Here is a 19,545-nt window from a genome sequence, read left to right on the forward strand (position 1 = left end):
AGAGGGGAAAAAGAAAATCCTACGCCCCACTCTCGGGCACTGGAAACTGATCGACCAATGCGAACGGAGTAATGACGAGCGACTCGATCCACTTGACAGTTTGCCGTTCCTCCCTTTCGTGCAGCGATGGCAATGTCGGACGGGTTACATCAAGCGAAAGAATATTGATTGAAGGATGTGGTGTATATAATTTACACTCCATTTGCTGCCTCCTCCGTTGGAGGGATGGCTCAGTACGGGACGGGGTTTCACTGCGCGGGCGATAAATCATTGAACAAAGTGTACCAAATGTAACCCGCCCCAGCTAGGTTGTACGCCGATATCGAAAGTTTGTTTATGGACGTGCGGAACCCGTGCCCGGGTGTTGATATTTTTTGGCTCAATTTTGGCTATTTACGCAACAGACTTCAAGAGAAATTTCAATCTTGGTACTGAGAAATGTGGAGCTGCGATATGAAAGAAATGAAAGTTCAACGTAGAAAGCAACGAGGGAGACTTTTTACATTTACGAATTAATTAACGTAGGCATTTAGAGAAAAAATCGGCTGGCTGTAGAAAAAAAACTAAGCGAGATAATTTCCTTCCATGAACATCCTTTGAATGGTAATTATTAAAGCTTATTTGCAAAAATAAATCTACGACCTTACGAGCTGCCTGTCGTCGGTTATTAGGAATTTTTGCCATGGCCGACACGCCTATGACTTCGTGTAGGCAAGTTTAAAGATCCTCTTTCGATTTTTATCAATTCCAATTATCAATTCCAGTTTTTCCGACATCAGTGGACGCGTTTCCGGCTTCTTGATATGTTTGTTCATATTTCCCAGAGACCTCCCGGCCAAGCTAACGTCACTTTTCTCTCGGTCTTTATTTTCAGCTTCCTATGGAACCTCCACTCGCGGCCGGTCGTTGGCCATTCGGAATCGAGCTTTCTTTCGATGCTCATAATGTTATTTAATTGTGCCAAGATGTTATAGATACCGGAACAGGCTTATTCAACGTCCAAAACATGCCGAACACAAACTCGTGTGAAAGTGTAATTAACTGTTCGTTATCGCGGGAGAAAATAAACCCAGGAAAAACGGGCGATTTTTGTCTTTTCCTTGTCATGCAAGCCAATATTTCCAATGTCCAATATTTAAGCCAAAAGACGAAAAATTGATATTTTCATTGATTTTTTTTTTGTAAAAAATGACATGAGCTTTAGTAACATAAAAAATTTACAACTTTGGAGTTTATCTAAACAAATCTATCTGATCCATTATCTATTGATGTTCGAGACGTCACCATCCGGGACAGGAAAATGTATTCTGTAATGCAATTTCAAGCAATGTAATGATTTAATTCAATTGCTTTTGGCCGAATCACATTTAAGCGCAATTTTCTCTTGCATCAACATAATAAGAGCTTTTTACGTTTTCAAGTACCACCCGAGAGATGGCGCTAGCACCAATCTGAAAGCTTCTCCACTTGGGGTAAATTTCAAACTTATTCTAACGGTTATCCAACATCCGCCAAACAATGCGCATGCGTTTGAATAGAAACGTTCCAGATTGAATGCCGGCGTTACATGTTTTCAAACTCCCACAAAACTATCGACCAAACAAACGAAACCAAACAAACAAATTCAAACACTCCCTATTCCAACACGTTCATCATGCCGGTGAAAACACTTTCCTCCGACGATTGGTTCGAAATTGCGCTGCTAAAGCAAACCACCTCCTCGATTACCTTCCAGTGGACATTCCGGAACCCGCTCGCTGTGCCGTACGATCTGTTCAAGGTGGAAAAGTGCTACAGCGTCAAGCGGGATCGCTGGGAAACGGTGTACTGGGGCGCCGGTACGACCCTAACCGTGCGCTGCCTCGAGCAGAACCTCTGCTACTCGTTTCGGGCAAGCATCCTGCATCAACCGTCGGACGGTGCCGACTTCCAGTACGCCTATCAGTCGCCCATCTTCAAAGCGTGCACCCTGCCAAACATCCCCTCGACGATGGGACTTTACCGGGCGGTCAAAAAGTGTCAGCCCGGTTTGGTGAAGCGGCTACTTCACGCTCGCCCCGAGCTCGTCAACGTGCCCGTGCACGGTGAAACGTTCCTGTATCTGGCCGTGCGGAGCAACAGCCTCGAGCTGATCAATGCGCTGCTCGATGCGGGCGCCAACATCGATCTGGGCGTTCCGGATACGGGCGTAACGCCCCTGCATCTGGCAGTGTACCGGCGCAATCTGACGCTGGTGCGTCATCTCATCGAGCGGGGTGCCAACGTGCAGGCACAGAACTGTGTCGGTATGACGGTGGGACATTATGCGGTCGATGCGAACGATGTGAACATGCTGAAGTACGTGCTGGCCCAGGGTGTCAGTGCGGAGACACGCGATCGCTGCCAGTGGACACTGATCTTCCGGGCGCTCTACATGCGCACATGCGTCGATATCGTGCGCCATCTGCTGGAACGAAAGTGCCGACTGAAGGTGAAGGACAGGCTACGGCTGACACCGCTCTACTACGCACAGCTCTGGGGACAGGAGGAGATTCTGCGCTTGCTTAGAAGGAGGTTAAAGATCTGATTAAGCTTGAGTGAAAATAGAAAGCCCAAAAGACACAAAGCAAAGGAATAACACATGGACACGACCGCTTGCCACCCTTCACCTTCGGCCTGCTCGACATAATACGAAATGGAATATTTTTCTGTCAATTTTCAACTTTATTTACAACTCACAACAAATAGACTGTGTGAGCGTTGCCTCGCACAACCCAAGCAGATGTAGATCTTCTTATGCAATCTATCCGATGTTTCTCGTTTAATTTAACCTGCTGCTTACTCGCTTCCATCCGCACGCTCGCTAGATAACCGTTTTTCCCCATCTCTACCTATAACCGAAGTGGTTTTTGTTGCTCTAATCAACGTGCCTGTTTCACTATTTTAAATAAAATGCTAATTCTACCGTGCTCCTCGACCGCTCCACAACTACCCGCTAATACTGCATCCCGTGCGCGACCTGCCCCTCTACAGACGATCACACGTCTCACGCCACCACCGTTCGTCGTAGCAAAATTGTGGGCGCAACCGCAAACACAAGTCCCAGCATTACTCTACACCAACTACTTCCTGCATTAGCACCAACGCCCGTCGCCATCGGTTGCCAACCATCGTCGTGGCTGTCACCTTTATGATCCGGATGATGATGGGCCGATCGTTTGCTACGAGCTCGTCCCATGTCCGAGTCTGTCTCTTCGTACGGGATTGGATCCTCGTGTGAGCTTGCCATCGGTTTGACAATCGAAAGCTTGGTCGAGATCGGTTTACCGGCCGCTCCGGACTGATGCTCACTGCTCGCACTGTCCTGCGCATTGATGCCACCCGGGAGCAGCGGATTCGCGTACTCCGACACCGGTGGCTGGACAGCAGACGAACCACGCGTACCGTAGATAGCGGCCGTGTCCGGTGCCAGATACGCCGCTATCGGCGGATACTCCCCACGGAACGGGCCAAACTGGGGAGTTTCGCGCAGCAGCTGTTCCGCCTTCGTGCCCGGACCACCGACCGGTGGCAGCGGTTCGCTCTGGTGCGAAACCGCCGTAGGTCCGTTGACAAGCGACATGTCCAGCACGGCTTTTCCATCAAACGAAACAACCGACCCGTCCGACCCGATCGGTGGCAGATAGAACGGATCGACCCGTTCGTTTGCAGCGCCCAACGCGTCCTGCCCTTCGCCCACAACGTCGGCCGTTTCGTCTGGCAGAATTTCGACGTTGCGCTTCGTGGCCGATTCGCGGGCCGGGCCAGCCGACGGTTTCACCTGTGCCATCGCCATACTATCCAGCGGCGAGGGAATAAACATCGGCTCAAACGTTTGCTTCGACGGTTCGTCCTCCCCGTGGATCATCAGCGCATCGCTCTCGATCGCTTCGTCGATGTCGTCGTCCTGGCGGCGCAAGAACCCATGTGCCCTGTTGTCCTCAAACTCAAGATCGTAATCGTCCTTGCGGCGATAGATCGGCTTAAAGCCACTCTCCACTACGACCGAGCTGGGCTCGAAGCCGTGATTAGCCGCATGCGCTTCGTACGACATTTTCGATTCCGACACATCGTACGGCGTCTTGAAGATGGGTTTAATGTTGGGCTTCAGCGATTCCTTCACCGGTTTCGTGTGTCGTATCGGCAACGTGATCGGCACTGGCTCGTTCTTCTTCAAGCTCATTGTTAAGTGTGGTGGCATGTCCGGCAGGGCGAATGGTGGACCACCCGGTGAGCTGGGCGGTCGCTGCTCAGCACCCGAGATCTGTTTCGGCGGTTTCGCCACCATCATCTCCACCGAGGGTCCCTTGCGGAAGGGTTTAATTTCGGTCGGTTCACCCAGCAGCAGGATCGGTGCGATCGCCTTGATCGGCATCTTACCCTTCGCCACGAACGGACGCATCAACGGTGCGACCGGCTTCTGATAATGGCTCACGATCATCGATGGTTGTGGGATAACGAATGGCCGCGTCGGACGGCTCGGGCCGTGCATCGGGCGACGCTCGATCCCGATCGGACGACGCACGGGCAGCTTCACCGGGCGGAACATTGGACCACTGTTTGGTGGGCGCAGAAAAACTGGTAATCCGGACGAGGAAAGAATTGGTTTTGCCGAACCGTGGTATCCGGGTGGAGGCGGGTGGCGGTGTCCATGAGGACCGGGACCGGGACCGAAACCCGGATGGCCCGGGTGATGCTGATGCGGTATGGTTTGATTGACGCTCTCCACCGTCTGATTTGCACGTAGCTTCTCTTCCAGCTCTTCCGCCGCCCGAATGCCATCCTCAATGATGCGAGTCATCTCGGGGTTCTCTTCCAGGTTAATGTCAAACGACTCTTCCTTCTTCGTGTCCGGCGTCATCTTGTGGTGCTTAATCAGATCCAGCTCGTGCTTTTGTAGGAAGTTTTCATGCTGCTGTAGGAAGTTATCTGCCGGCAGCACTTTCGACTCATGTCGGATCGATTCCTCCACAGAGATGCCCTCGTTCGGTTCGGCGTACACCTCGTCCAGCTCGCTTGGCTGTGCCACATCGCACGCGTCGTGAACGTTGATGCGCCAGCCCAGGTAACGGTGGGTAAAGCATTGGTAGTACACCGTGTCCGGGGTGTCCGCATCCGGCGTCCAGGTGATGATACCCGGCTCACCAACATCACACTTCAGCGACAGGCTGCGCTGGTACGCACCAAACGAAGGATATTCGTCCGACGGTGGCCCATCCGGATTTGGCGTCCAGTTGCAGAGGCGTCCAACACCGGTCGGCACAAGCTTTCCGCTACGACTACGATGTACACCGGCAAAAATGCGAATGTTCTGTGAAATTAATGGAAAAATACTTGAGTGACATCCACTAACAACGATTGCGTATGGTGATCTAGCCTACCTTACGATCTTCCTCCGATTGATGTTCATATCCTCCGACTGAGTCGTCCGTAATGTAGAAAGGATGGTACTTTGCCGGTACGTTGGGATCCAGCCCACCCTCAACAACAAATGTGTACGTCTTACCACGAACCACGTTAATCTCGGGAATCAAAAGTCCATTGATATACCACGAAATTCCCCATCCGACATGGCCTGCAATCGATCATTCGCATTAGTATATCTCTCGTTCACACACACACACAAACCCCGTAAGGTTTTTACCCGTAATAGCTGGATATCCTTGTTTGCCACCGGTGGGGCCCATCTGAGCGTAGAACACGCCGTCCTCCGGTTCGTAGCACTGGATCGGAGGAATGTCCCATGCACCCGGTTTCGCTGGTGGTCTTGCCGTGGCCGGTACCTGAGGCCGCTGCTGCTGCACACTGTTCGCTACATCTTCCCGTCGATTGCCACCACCATAGCTGGGCGCTGCGCCCGACGACAGCTTTTGTGGCTGTTCTGGCTGCTTCTGGTCGGATTCCGGCGTCGGACAGTTCCAGAACGGTTGGCGCCCAAAGTCAATCAGCTTGTTACCCTTCAGATAGTGCGAATGGTACGACACCTCGTAGCGCTGATTCAACGGACCTACGGCCCAGATGATCGCCTGCGATGCGTTGGTAAACACGGGCAGATCGAGATGATCCGCAGCACGCAGCGGACGCTGGTAGGTGACGATCGAGTAACCGTTTACCATGGCCGCATTTAGCAGCCGGATTGAGTTACTATTCTCGGTAATGCGTGTATCGGGACAGCTTCCACGTCCACCCGAACACTGCGATTTGGCATCGAGATAGTAGTCCTGTGCGTAGCCCTTGCCCGTTGCCTTATCTACCCAGACTACGGCTACATCGGCTCCCACCATCTGGCTCTGCTGTGGATTGGGTGAAACGCCGAATGACATGTACTCGCCGTCATCTTTAAAAAGTTTGCGGGAAGTGAACAGTTATTAAGGTTAGTATAAACGCCGTTGAAGATATTCTTTCCAGTCAATCCCAGATACCTACCCAACTTTGCAACAAGCTGTACGACCACACTTTCACCGGCGACGGCCCAACGAACCTCAAAGGCCAACTCATCGAGCAGGACTTCACAGTTCAGCTTCGACTATTGGTGTGAGCGTGTAAAAAAGTAGCAAACAATGATTGATAATTAATGGAAAACCCGCCACACTATAAACAATAAATTTGAAGTCTTTATCCCAGCTTCACGAACCAGTGCTTCAATTTTTATTGGCTGTAGCAAAACAAACCCACCTCCCAAATTAATATGCATCTATTTACATATACTTGCAAACCTGCAAGCTAGCAGCAATGCTAAAGCTACCTATTTACAATCACTTAATTGCGTTCGCTGCTCTCTCTCACACTCACCAAGCACGAAGCACAACAATTGGGTTAGATCGTTTCCAAGCGATGTTTCCTACTTACGCACGCCACTCCAACGAAGCATCTCGGCCTCCGCCCAGATTGAGCACGTCGATCGATCGGTTGATCTCATATAATTTCAAACGCTTTTCACAAGCGGCAAGCGGAAAAGTATCGATGCGCGAACATCTGTAACCACGGTGACTACTGTACGAAACAATTATTTACACGAAACAATGCAAGCGGTTTGCGTTTCCGTTTTGCTGGTAACAACGCCGACCGTGTTGTTGGAGGTAACGATGAACGCGGTGACGCGGTGCGTAACGTCTCGGCGCGGCTGCCGACGCTACTGCCCGTGATCAATTGCAGCAATTGTTGCATCTCACGGATGCATTCCACCAGGCAGCACTTAGCGATAATAGGATTAGTTAATTACTCACGAGGCAGTTCCGCTAGGCACCTACGGCTGTATGTGACGGCTGGAGATAAAAGCATGTGACAAATAACGCGTACGGGCTCTGCTTGAAAGCTTTTAGCGCCAATCCGGTGTCAATGAACTGGCGTTGCTTGGTGGGTTTTGCTGGCGAGAGTGGGCTTGTAACCAGCAACCATTCGCGCACATCGCGGCACCGTACGCACATTCTTCACATTCGCGTAGCCAAACGTTTTTCGCTTGTTTTTTTCTAGATGCTCGACATTGTCCTTTATTATTAGTTTGTTTGTTGTTGTCAGCTGGTACAGTAATTACTACCCTACCGTGTAGAGTGCAATTACGATGAAAAATCGAATACTTTCGTCCAATTATACGTTATAAAATAGTGCGATTAACGATACTCAACAATCACGCATTTAGTTTACATTTGTTAGTAATTTTAATAACAAAAAGACAATCAATTTACATTTTTGTAGTGGAATTTTTATTTACAACCTAAAAGGATGTCACGGGACTCTTCTCAAATGTTCTTCAATTTCGTAGCTCTCGAACAATATTACAAATTCGTTTGCTTTGTTTTGCAATGCGAGATTAATGAGATAATTTAAAATTTTCATAATTTTTCTGCACAAAATATCATTTCCACCAAGATCTCCCACACGTGTTTACGGAAAGTACAGTAACACTAACAATACCATTTCTGCGTTTTGCGTCCTTAAGCAAAACGTGTCTACATTAAATAGTTATGTACTTAAAGATAGGCATTCAAGTAGATCGCTGCTTGTTCCAGAGCTCGAGCAGCGATCGCTGATCTCACTGACCCTTTTTTACGGCGAACGCGATCGCTGCAAACGAAAGTAAGGTTTGGGATACAGATATAGAACCAGAAGTATTTGGCTGGTTGATCGTAGATCACTGCTGCGTTATGAAGCGAACCTCACAGTACTGATACCTAAGGTGCGTGATATGTTGTAAGTGAAAAAGGGTTTGTTTGCAATAAAGTTGTTCGTGAAATAAAATTAATTTGAGCATGTAAAGTGTGTAAAACAGTTTGTTTTGATTTCAAACCAATCCAATGTTTTTGTTTATAGTAGTTGTTATGGGTGCCTGATATGATACACGGATGTGTGGTAAGTAACACAGACAATGAAAGTGTGAGTAAACATTGTGGCAGCATTAGATGAGTGTTTCACCCTAACCTTCCACCTGAGTGCCCGTGTTCGTTATGTATGCCATCCTAAACATCGTTGGACAGTGATGAAGACTGAACAAGAAAACCGATCCCATCTCCATCTAGAACAGCAGTGAGCCAACGTAGTCCAGCAGCCCACCAGAGCTGCCGGAGCTTCCGCTAACCGCTGGGCGACCGGGTTTACGTCGCTGGTTGCCATTAGTTACCTGTGGGCTGATGCCAAGCATCTTCAGCGACGGTGGCACATTGATCTGGTCCGGGATGCGCACGTGCCCAAAGTCGACAGTGAATGCCTCGCACCACACACCAAAGTGACCGATGTCGAACACGGTCAGATCACCGGGCAGGGTCAGAACGATCGTCTTCTTGTCGTAGCGACGCAGCGGTGTCTCCTTGCCATTCTCGTCTGGGATGCGAATACCCTGCGATGTCGGTGCTGGCCCTCGTCCCACCCAAAACTTGGCATCTGAAGCAATTGAAAGGAGATTAAAAAAGGGTCCGATTAAATAAATGCCATGACTCCTTTACTCCTTTACCATGAAAGTCTTGAGGTTGTTATTTTTTTAACTAATGACTGCGTGTTTCCACCTACGAAGGCACGGCTTGAACTAAGTTTTCTGTTTTACATGATCCCAGCGAAGAATTGAATGTTTGACACATTCCCCTCCACTTTCCCCGTATTCCACCTACCTGGTGCTTCGCCATCGTAGCTGAAGTTGGGTACGAGCAGCGTTTGCGCATCGACGATCACGATGTTGTCCGAGCTGACATCGTGCACCCCGCTCAGGCCCGCGATCTTGGTCGGGCGCGGAAAGTCCAGATCGTTCCGTATCTGCACATCACCAAAGTTGACCGAGAAGTCATCGCACCACACGGAGAACCAGCGAATGTCGCGCAGCGTCTTGCCCTCCGGCAGCGAGAGCGTAATGTCCTCGTTACGATACCGCCGCAGCACGCCGGCCCGGCCCCGCTCATCCCGCAGACGATGCGCACCCTTATTGCTAGGGGCTCGCGTATTGCCGACGTAGAAGTAGGCAGCTGTGGTGTGGGAAACATTAACAGAGGTGCAGTAGCATTTTAGCGTTGGTAGATAAAATAAACATTTATTAGGTAACCGCTAGCTTCAACCAGCAGTCCTAACGATAATGATCATTCTGTTGGAAATTACAAACTCTGAGAGAGACGACACGTCGTCACTTACCGGGACCTTCACCGTCGTAGTTGAAGTTCTTCAGAAACAGAGTCCTGGCATCCACCGCATAGACCGAACCGGACACACCATGATGCAGCTCAGAAAGATCTCCAATCTTGGTACCATAGTATCCCTGCAGTGCGCTAGTCTGGTCCGCGAGGAAACCTGCAAATAAAAGGAAGCGAAGCATAGTATATTTTTTTAAATTATTTCCATTAATCACATTGACATGGCTATTGCCATGGCTCGTTGCCTGATCGCGAGGCAAATGAGCAAGAAACAGAGAAAGAATAACCACAACAAACCAAACAAGCATCCGATTAGCATATTCACTTCGCAAAGAAGAGTGTATAAAGCATGACGTTTTTCGCAGTGGCTTCCCATTTTTCAATGTCCGCGCAAATGTCCGCACCGATTTTACCCGACTACAGGAACCGGTTTGGGAGCCAGGCAACTTCCCAAAGAAAAGCAAAAATGAAACACATTTGTAACGTCTTAAATTAATTGGAGTTTCCCTTTCATTTTCCCTCGCTTCATCTCACCATTGCCGGAGGGTTGTTACAACGAAAGACTTTTCGACCATTAATCTACCGCACCCTGAACCCCAACAGCCCAGCCAACACACACACACATTTGAAGAAGCTTTGTAAAGAGTTTGTGTGAGCGACGAAATTCTTTCGCTGCCGCCGGAAGGAAAGCACTTTCTCAGCGATCTACCGTAGCCTAGCCTAGCCCGGCTCGGTTAAATTGGGCCGGAGGGTTTTATAATGTTTGTCGAGCCTGTGGCCTGTCGATTGATGTCGTGTCTACAACCCGATCCCCGGAACCCCTGGCCCAAGCCCCACCTTTTGATTGAAGGGCGCGGACAGAGTTGAGAGTGTCGTAAAGCGTGTGCGATCGTAAATCCGACCGTACCCAGAGGTGAAGTTAGTCGAACGATTGTCTTTCCAACTGGGCGCGAAAGCATTGGAAAGCGCAACCTCTGCCGCAAGGCTGCCAAAGGATAAGAGGACACTTACGGTCGCCAAACGCACACGCTCTAGCGTCTTTCACTCTCGATCGTTCAGCATACATCTCGACACCTATGTCATTGTTGGCGTCGTTTGATTGATTGGCTCTAATGGTTGGGCTCGGGGTGCCTTTTCCTTCTCCTCGCACAACCAGAGTGCTCGGTATAATTAACATACCTTTTTGCCCGGCTAGCGTGTGAAACCCTGGCCCTGGGACCGGACGAGCTCACCGGTCTCGGTTAGGGATGGCGAAAGGAAAACAAAAGTGATTTTTCCTCCCTCAGTCATATCAAATTCTTTATGTTCGGTTCCATTTTGGGAGCAAACGGGAATGCCGCAACTCCGTCCGGGTGAAAGTTTTGACAGCGCGCTTCGGCCGGGTCCGTCGACCCGAACTGGTGCTTAACATGACGTGTTGGCAGCGTATTCTAGCACCAGCACGATCAACTCGCTGCTGATGGTTTTCCAAGTCAATCTCCCTGCCAAAGCCGAAGATGCACTTCCAAAGCCAACATTTTGCGAATGATTAGCACTCTTTATCCCCAAAAAAGGGCATCAATTGAATCAATCGACCAGCGGAATTATTCATTCTTTTGCTTAATCTTTAAATCATGGTACGTAAAAAAATACAAGCATCCCAAAAAAAGATAAATAAAGCCTGATGACAGCCTGACTGACGTAGAAGCTTACCTCATCGCTCAGAAAGCTTGCTCGATTGGAAAGAGCGTGCCAGTAAAGGAAAAATAAAGATAAAAAGGCTACGAAACACAACACACAACACCAAAACCGCTGTGCCATTTCTGTACTGCGACATGATCGTAAAGTTGCGCAATCGATGAACACTCCTCCTTCGCCCTCCTTCAGGCGCGTAACGATCCCCGGTGGACGGGGACTCGTTCTTTTGCCGGATGCAACCGGCACTGGTGCGAGCGTGCACGGGAACAGTGGTAAATTAACATATAGTTAGCTGCACCAAGCGAGCGTCCAAGACCGGCGCTACTGAAACGGATACCTAACAGAACAAAACGTGATGTAAGAGCCACTTTCCTCGGTAGGACATTGGCGGGCTTATTAGCGTGATAATCAGTGTGTTTGAGCTGTGTGCGGTTGAACCTGTGCTTTGCCTGTGCTGTGTGATAACAATTGTTAGATGTAGCTTAATGCATCATATGCCGCTGTGTTAAAGTGTGGTTCAGGAAAGGCAAACATGAAATATCGCCCAACGGCAACTAGCCTTACGCAAGGAACTTCTTTCTATATCATTAAACCCTAACCGAGCGGTAGTTAGAAAGCAAATTAAGTTTTCCTCGGCTAACAAATGTACCGCAAGCCGTAAACGATCACAGCCAAGTACCTTGTGCGTACTTGACAGACCACCGTAAGGTTCAACCGTACAATAAATAGTACTACTTTACGATCGTAGCCTCAAACCGCTCGGTATGGGATCTGCGCAATCTGTCACCAGCCAGACATTGCGTCGGAAAAGATGCTTCCTTTTAATATGGTTGATTAAAGCGAAAGGGACGCTTTTACCACTTCTTGCACCATCGGAAAGCGGTCAATGGTTTTGTTAAACGTTGCAAACGACACTCACACACAAACGGTGGTGCTTTTGTCCCCCGTCTTGTGAATAAACATGACAACTGAATAGATGACACAAAATTCAGACGAAGAAACCAGACAGAACAAGAAGAAACAAAAATGTACAAGCATTAAACCTTTTCCAACGCTGTGACCGAAAAGCGAAAGGGAACGAACGTTCGCAACGGAAGACAAATCTCGAGGTATCGATTTATGGTAGTTTGCTAAAGCCAACCCGTCCTGTTCGCTTCTTTTATGACTTCTTTTGGTGAATTTTTAGCACATTTTACACAACCGAAGCGTTGGAGATTGGCTGAATTCAACAGGACGCTCATCCTATTTAATTAATTGAGCTCAAATACTAACGATTGTTTATTAAAATAAGAACAACTCTTTCGTGTATTTCTCATACAAACAATCAATTAACCGATTGCTGTAAGTTTCTATGGTTTAACTGCATCCAATTAATAACTTAATTGTGCACCCGCTTTAATGCTTTCTCAATGCCACGTTAACAAAAACGTTACTCAATACCCCACATCCCAAAGTTCGGCCCGCAAACGGCTTTGCATATCGCGCTCGCCACTCGATGACCCCAAAAAGGCCGCTGGCCTTTTTCCGTTTTTTTTTCCCACCGACCGTTGAACCGCTCGAATGAAACAGGCTGGCAATTCTACGCGCAAACCAAGCGGCCCTCCCATTGCTCACCTTCCCGCGCGAGCGAGATCGCAGCCCGATCGCAAGATCATCTTCGTACGCCTTGCGCACGCGACCGTGCGCTCGCTGGCCGCATTCAGATGGGATTAGGCGTTGATCGTGTTAAGAAATTAACCGTGTGAAGCAGAGAAGATATACAGTGCAGACGCAAAGCACCATCACAAACACACGAACAAAACAACAACAAAAATCTGCGATCACACCCCCTGCCCCTGCCACCGTTGGGGGGAGGGGAACAACATTTGCATAATCGTTTTAACCTTTGATAAATAGCGGTGCCTCACACACGGTGTGTGCCCACCCCACCCAGCCTTTCGTCGGTTCCCGTTGCAACCGTGAGCCCGCGAAACCGTGTGTGCGCCCGCCGGTTGAAGATGCAACAATCGATCTACACCACCAATCGAAAGGTTTTGCACACAGCTGGACATCGTAGCTGGCGTTGCCGTGCTTCCCCGGTTGTTGGAGTTGCTTGACGGGTTTCGGCGGTGTCGGTGGTGTGTTTCTCTTAGCGAGTTGTTCTTGTTATTTCGCTAGCTTGTGGTCCACTTTGCTGACGTTTGTTTGTTGTAGCTTCTCAGTTTGTTTTAATAGATTGATATTTAATTTTTCCTTTTTTTTGTTGGGATGATTTAGAACCTTATTTATACATCATTTAATTTGAGATTTTCAACAATAAATTGTGTTTAAAAAAACACTGTTAGCATCGTATTAACTACATACCAAAGACCCGCTTGAGATACACCCATTTTGATGTTCTCATGGTGTTCACAGTAACAGATTTTTTATAATTTCTATCTTATTACCATTCATTAACCGTAGAGTTGGCAACCAGATTTACACACGTAAGTTGGCAACCGGCATACCCGGGTATTCCACACGTTTTGATGCAAAAAATTAACGATTTTCATAGGTAAACAATGTTTTCTATATTTTAATGCTGTAAGCAAGTAATGCCGACCATATATTCTCTTCTATTTCATTTATTCATTAAGTTTTTTTCATTTTAATATAAAAATAACGGTCATATTAAAATTTGGAATCGCTTGAATTTGACTCAAAAATAAGCACAATACGAAAAGAAGAAGAAGAGAAACGTCATTCTCCATACAGAATGTATGGAATACCCGGGTATGCTGGTTGCCAACTTACGTGGTAAAGTTAAAAAAAATTCAACATAAAATACTTATAGACTGTTTAAAATTACAATTTATGCACCAAAAAATCAGAAATTAAAAGTTGGGAGGCTACGGTAAATTTCAGGTCAATAAAAGCAATGAATCAAAAGTTATTTCAGTTTAAAGTTTAAAAAAATACCCGGGTATCCGGTTGCCAACTTAAAGGTTAACATTCCCTGGTACCTGAAATTGAATGTTTCTAACATGTAGATGCTTGTAGTGATAAAACTTATACATGTATTCTCAAAAAAAATTGAGCTAACACACGTTACATTCAACTATCGACTCTTCAATTACAGCTATACACGATGCATTGACGGATAGTCTACTTACGACTATCTCGACGACTCCTTTTCTCAGCCCCAAATCCAGACGCATTTTGAAGCTCTTATTATTACTTTTTAATATTTACACCATTGAACGAACGTTTGGGCTACAGTAATGGCATTGCAATCTGAACTTTTACCCCTTCTTTAAAGACTTGCTCGATGTATTCATTTTGCTTTTCGCACTGATCACACTAATTCATTCCAGCAATAAATGTAGCACAGTGTCTCCTGATTGCAGTCCATTTGCTTCGTTTCTCCGCCTCAAAAGAGAAAAGCCCTCTCCCCGCCAGATAGGAGCTCGCACCTTGTAGTGATATGATTTCAACTGAGCAAAATTGAACCAAACCATCCGAAAATAAACCTCATCTTGGAGGTGCTCCAAAAAAAATTGTCGTCATTTAATTCCAAACAAGCGCAAACACTCCAGTAACGCTCCAGTTCCGTTCCAGCCAAAAGCAGACGGATACGCCACAGCGAAGCGGCTGTTATTAATTGCAAAAAAAATGTATATAAAAAAGCAGACATCTCGCTCGAAAAGCTCACACGAAGCCAGCACCGAAATATTTGGGTCAAAATTTCCCTTTTCCAAGCGCTCGACGCTCACTTGCTGTGCCCACCAAACCTGTGCCTTTGTGCGCCTGTATGGTGTGTTTGTGTATGTAGGTACAGTATCGGACATTAAGATAGGACCCTTTTTTTCAATGCACCGTGCACTTGTTTTGCCACGTTACTCGTGTTTGTGTGTGTGTATGTGTGTGTGTATGTGTGTGAGTGTGTGAGTGTGTGTGTGTGTGTGTTTGTGTGTGTGTGTGTTTGTGTGTGTGTGTGTGCATGTGTGTGTGTGTAGTAGTAGAAAGTGAGTGTGCTTTTTAATGTGTATTTGCAAGTGCGCGGGTTTGTGTCTGAAAAACATAGCTTGCCATGATGTCATATTGCGTTGAAATTATTCTTATTATGTGTGTTATCATGTGAAACATTGTGCGTTTACACTTGGATAAAAACTAAAGTTTGCATCGACAGCAGCCCTTGTTCCTCGGACGAAAACGCAGGTGTGCTGTTTCATGAATGTGAATGCGACACCGGTGCGAAATGGACACACGCACAATAGCAATGAACTCGGCATTCTCTCACAGGTGTTTCTCCAGTGCACGCCATTGAAAGGCCTTCGTGCATCTCTGCGTTGCACGTTGTGTGCGAATGGTAAACTTTGTGCGTGCATTGAGCTGGCGCGCAGTTGTTCTTTTCAATGGGCGTTTTGTTTCATGAGCGCGGCAGTATTCTGTTCTCGATTTTGAAGGGAAGACGCTTACTCGCGTACTCGTTGATAGTTTTTATCCATGCGATGTTTTCGCTGCTCGACAACGATGTAATTCATCGCGTATAGAAGTAGAACGCAGGCAGAGCACGGGATCAGCCGTGTCCAAGTTTTTAACCAGCGCGTTCTTGACGGTCCAAGCAAGCAATGTTAGTAACAATGGGTCGAGGTAAACGTTGTACCGATTATCAGCGCCATATGTAAAAGCGAATGGCTGCTGCTGGCATTAAGCGCAAAAGGATCGAGTTCGTAATGGAACGATCGCGCACTTTTGTGGCAAACGCGCTTCGGACAACCGAAACGTGCTTAGACAACTGAAACGCGCTTGGACAACCGAAACGCGTAAGTCAACCGGTCGTCCTCAGAAGACCACGGCGAAAGAAGACCGTAACATTGTTAATATATCGAAAACACACTGATCGTGAGGGCGGTGGTCCTGCTTATCACACCAAAAACCTAACCCAAAACACAAAAAAGCTACTTACAAATCTATCCGAAACGACCTACTTGTGAAACAAACACACACATCAATACACATTCAAACATACATCCACACACACACACACATGCACACACACATACACACACACACATACACACACATACACACACACACACACAAACACAAACACATACAAACCACACATAAACTTGGCCCAACGGGTGCACGGTGCGTTAAAAACCCAATGCCCTATCTTTCTGTCCGATACTGTATGTTTAGTGTATGTGTCTTTACGAGCCCAACCGTATGTAGCGAGCATAATTATTCAAATCCATTTCACGGCCAAGTGACTCAACGGGAAGCGCGACTCCGGACGGGCCGGACGGGCGCGCTTTTTCGGGTGCTTTGTTTTCTTCTTGCTTACTTTGTTGTACGGCACCGTCCCGTCAACAGTAGCGGACACTTTTCCGTGGACCGCCACTTTTCCAACCGTCGGGCAAATTGATAGCAGCAAGTATCGCGCAAGAGGCACGGGCAAAATCGAGACCGGCGAGATGATCAACGCTGACCGAGATCAGCCCCACTCCCGCCGTTCGCCTCCCGCTTTTCCGCGATCGGTTGAAGGAACGGTCGGGAAGAGTGAAATCGTGAAAGCCAACACGGGACACGGGGAAGCAATCATCCAAGACGAAGAGGAAGAGAAGGAAGAGAAGGAGGAGAAGGCAATATAGTTGCCGCCGCCAGCTCCCCTCCCCGATCCATACTTAAGAAAAACTGCACAACTGCCGAGGTGAGCGCAGCAGCAACCGAAAGTTGGCCAACACGGCCAACCCGTGGAGAAAAACAAATCGAACCAGGCACATTATGTGGGGAGGGGTGGGGGGAACTACTATCAAACCAGCCATATATTTGGGTCTTGCCATTCGAAAATTGTGAATTTTTATTCACGCTCAATACGCAACGCCATTATTAATTATGATGTCGGCCCGGCCCGGCCACTCGGGACGGGTATCACTGCGCACGGATTCCATCCGATGGAACTGGGGAACCGGCACACGATAATTTTCAGCCACCCTGGTACTGGTACGGTCAGCAGGGGAGCAACAAATCTGGCCCAACCGGAATGGGGATGGCACGGGAGGCCCGCTAGGATGAATGGACACAAAAATAAGGGGCATGACTCTTCATCACGTCAAGATCTGTAAGACGTGTAAGATCAAGGGGCTGTATTACAGTTCCCCGCAATCTTGCTGCTTCTAACGCTCGTCTATTGCGAAGCTTTTGCTTTTTGTAGCTCCCTCCTGACGGTGGATCGAGAGTGGAGATGCCTTGCCCGACAATCCAACGTGCTGGGTGCAATGATAGTAGCGTCTGGGTGAAATGGAAGCCTGAATTCATCATAGCATCGTGGCACACATTCTTCAACCTGGGACGACGGGTTGTGCGAGTGTAAAGCGGAACAAGCGCCTACCTGGTCCACAATTGACCCAAATCTCAGCGCCTTGCACGCGTCAATAATGATCGTCATCAGACGATCCGTTTCTGTGCTGGTTGGATTTTTGTTTGATGTTCAAAGTACAGATAATCTGAAGCCAACTAATGCGATCTTACACAAAAAGCATACACAGCCACTAACAGATGGGGTAGAAGAGGTTTACAGACATAGGCCTAAGATAGCACAAATGACTTACAGATCAAAATCATGCTAGCGACGGAAACGATCACTCTCGATCGCTGCCGGACGCTGCTTGTATTGCCGCTCGTTAGCAACATTTTCTCCACCTGGTGCTACTGCTAACGGTTATTCCGCTGTAGGATGATACGACACGTCTTAAGCCAGTCTTGGCTGGTTAGATCACAATAAACACTTTTAACACCAAAAGGTCCTTCAGATTGGGGGAACAGTTCACTTTTAATACGTCTCTTCCGAAAGGTTCACTTTTAATCGGTTCCGAACTGATATTCTTTTTTGTGTCGTATCGACTTTGATTTCAACTTCCAGGGTTTTCTAGCAAAAAAAAAACACACCCAAGTCCCGTTCGTTTTAGTTTCCCCGTCTCTCGCTAGCGTTCCCTAGCGATCGTTTTGTTTTGCTGCACTACTTCACTTTCTGCGTGAGCAACCTCAAAGCCCAACACAGCTTGGGCTTCCCTTGTGGGAGCAAGAGTCCCGTTTCTTTTCTCTGGACACACAAACGCGCACACATTCACCTGCACACACACACAACACACTTGCTTCCACTACTTCCACTGTGATCTTCTGGTGCAAGATCACCTCCAGCACGGGAATACGGGGTCCAGTGAAGCCAAAGCCAACTGTTCTCTGGGCAATGGTCCAAGCCCAAATGAAGCCCGCCGCGATGGCGCACGAGCATAAGTATGGATCGCGTTCGCGTGGAGTCGTTCGGATTCGGATAACTTTGACGCTCTCGTCGTGATGTTGCGCTGAGAGGCTGGAAGCATTCTCGCGACTTGCAATGCTTTTCCATTGGTGTTTGCTCCATTGTTGAGTTGTTGAAGCTGGATCTTCTTACTGGCAGGCTACGTCATATGGTCGTACGCAAGAGAGTAGGCCTACTGTGATCAAAAGCACTCTTTCAGATCAATCCTCCAAGATCACACTGCGAAACTGCAAACCAACATTTAAAGTTCCTCCAAAATTGACTGGTAATCCTCGCTCGTGGCCTACATCGCAACAGGAAGACCTTCGCTGTACTTCCCCAAAAGTTGAACAAAAAGTGCAATTCCAATCAAACCCAAGTACGATCAACAATGAGCAGGCAGAAAAGCCTGCCCGTAATAACAAGATCCTCGCTCGAAACAGAGCTCCTTCCGGTAAACAAAGTCGATTCCTATGGCCAACCCAACGATCTAACCCAAACATCATCCGTGTGAACACAATCATAGCAGCACAAAAAAATGAAGAGGAAACAACAGGGAACTGGCCCAGTGGCAGCCTTGAAGCGGTTCAAAGTGGTTTTGAATTCGCTAGAAAATTAATTAATTTCCATTCCGTGCATCCATTTGCATCGTGTGCGCGTGTCTGCTAGTCGGATCATGCGATGAGGGATTAAGGTATCTACGCGGGAGTTCTGTTCGGTGGAGGGACACATATTACACGTCTTCCACCCATATCTAACGATATTATAACGCGTTGTCCGTTTCCTCTCCTTACCCTTAAATGTCACGGCTCGAGCAAATGGTTGGGGAGGCTAGTGTAACGACCGTGAACCATGGGGCTTGCAACCTATCCGGCCAATAGCTGGTACGTCCGCTTCCCATTCACTTGAACTGGAGTTTCTGAAACGGAGAACGGAGTACGTTCTAGGCGTTCTACTAGCCCCAGACGAATCGTG

At 47.9% G+C, this 19,545-nt stretch overlaps 2 protein-coding genes across 3 annotated transcripts; one reads left to right on the forward strand and one right to left on the reverse strand.

Moving 5' to 3' along the window:
- Window positions 1-1,571: 1,571 nt before the first annotated feature.
- On the forward strand, window positions 1,572-2,624 carry LOC1274167 (putative ankyrin repeat protein RF_0580). The gene has a single exon (XM_313249.5). The coding sequence runs from the start codon at window positions 1,655-1,657 to the stop codon at window positions 2,564-2,566; it is 912 nt and encodes a 303-aa protein (XP_313249.4). The 5' UTR covers window positions 1,572-1,654; the 3' UTR covers window positions 2,567-2,624.
- A 56-nt stretch (window positions 2,625-2,680) lies between these two features.
- LOC1274177 (protein Skeletor, isoforms B/C) lies at window positions 2,681-18,553 on the reverse strand. Of its 2 annotated transcripts, XM_313250.4 has the most exons (8): window positions 17,882-18,553; window positions 9,631-9,786; window positions 9,120-9,467; window positions 8,636-8,895; window positions 6,445-6,544; window positions 5,663-6,355; window positions 5,400-5,593; window positions 2,681-5,329 (listed from the first exon to the last, which is right to left on the reverse strand). In XM_313250.4, exons 1-8 carry the CDS (start codon window positions 17,961-17,963, stop codon window positions 3,026-3,028), a joined length of 4,137 nt encoding a protein of 1,378 aa, XP_313250.4. In that variant the 5' UTR covers window positions 17,964-18,553; the 3' UTR covers window positions 2,681-3,025. The 2 variants fall into 2 exon arrangements, with proteins under 2 accessions (XP_313250.4, XP_003436505.2); XM_003436457.2 differs by lacking the exons at window positions 2,681-5,329; window positions 5,400-5,593; window positions 5,663-6,355; window positions 6,445-6,544 and adding an exon at window positions 7,699-8,082 and having other exon boundaries at window positions 17,882-18,552.
- Window positions 18,554-19,545: the final 992 nt, after the last annotated feature.

This window comes from Anopheles gambiae, chromosome 2 (genome assembly GCF_943734735.2).
Source record: "Anopheles gambiae chromosome 2, idAnoGambNW_F1_1, whole genome shotgun sequence".
Classification (NCBI taxonomy): domain Eukaryota; kingdom Metazoa; phylum Arthropoda; class Insecta; order Diptera; family Culicidae; genus Anopheles; species Anopheles gambiae.

Bases quoted from the DNA above. Each gene is read 5' to 3' on its own strand.
- LOC1274167 (XM_313249.5), top strand. From the start codon at position 1,655: ATGCCGGTGAAAACACTTTCCTCCGACGATTGGTTCGAAATTGCGCTG.
- LOC1274177 (XM_313250.4), bottom strand. From the start codon at position 17,963: ATGTTGCTAACGAGCGGCAATACAAGCAGCGTCCGGCAGCGATCGAGA. The intron at 6,356-6,444 runs GTAGGTATCTGG...AACTTTTTAAAG, and splicing joins ACAGCTTGTTGCAAAGTTGG to ATGACGGCGAGTACATGTCA. The intron at 5,330-5,399 runs GTAGGCTAGATC...TTAATTTCACAG, and splicing joins AATCGGAGGAAGATCGTAAG to AACATTCGCATTTTTGCCGG.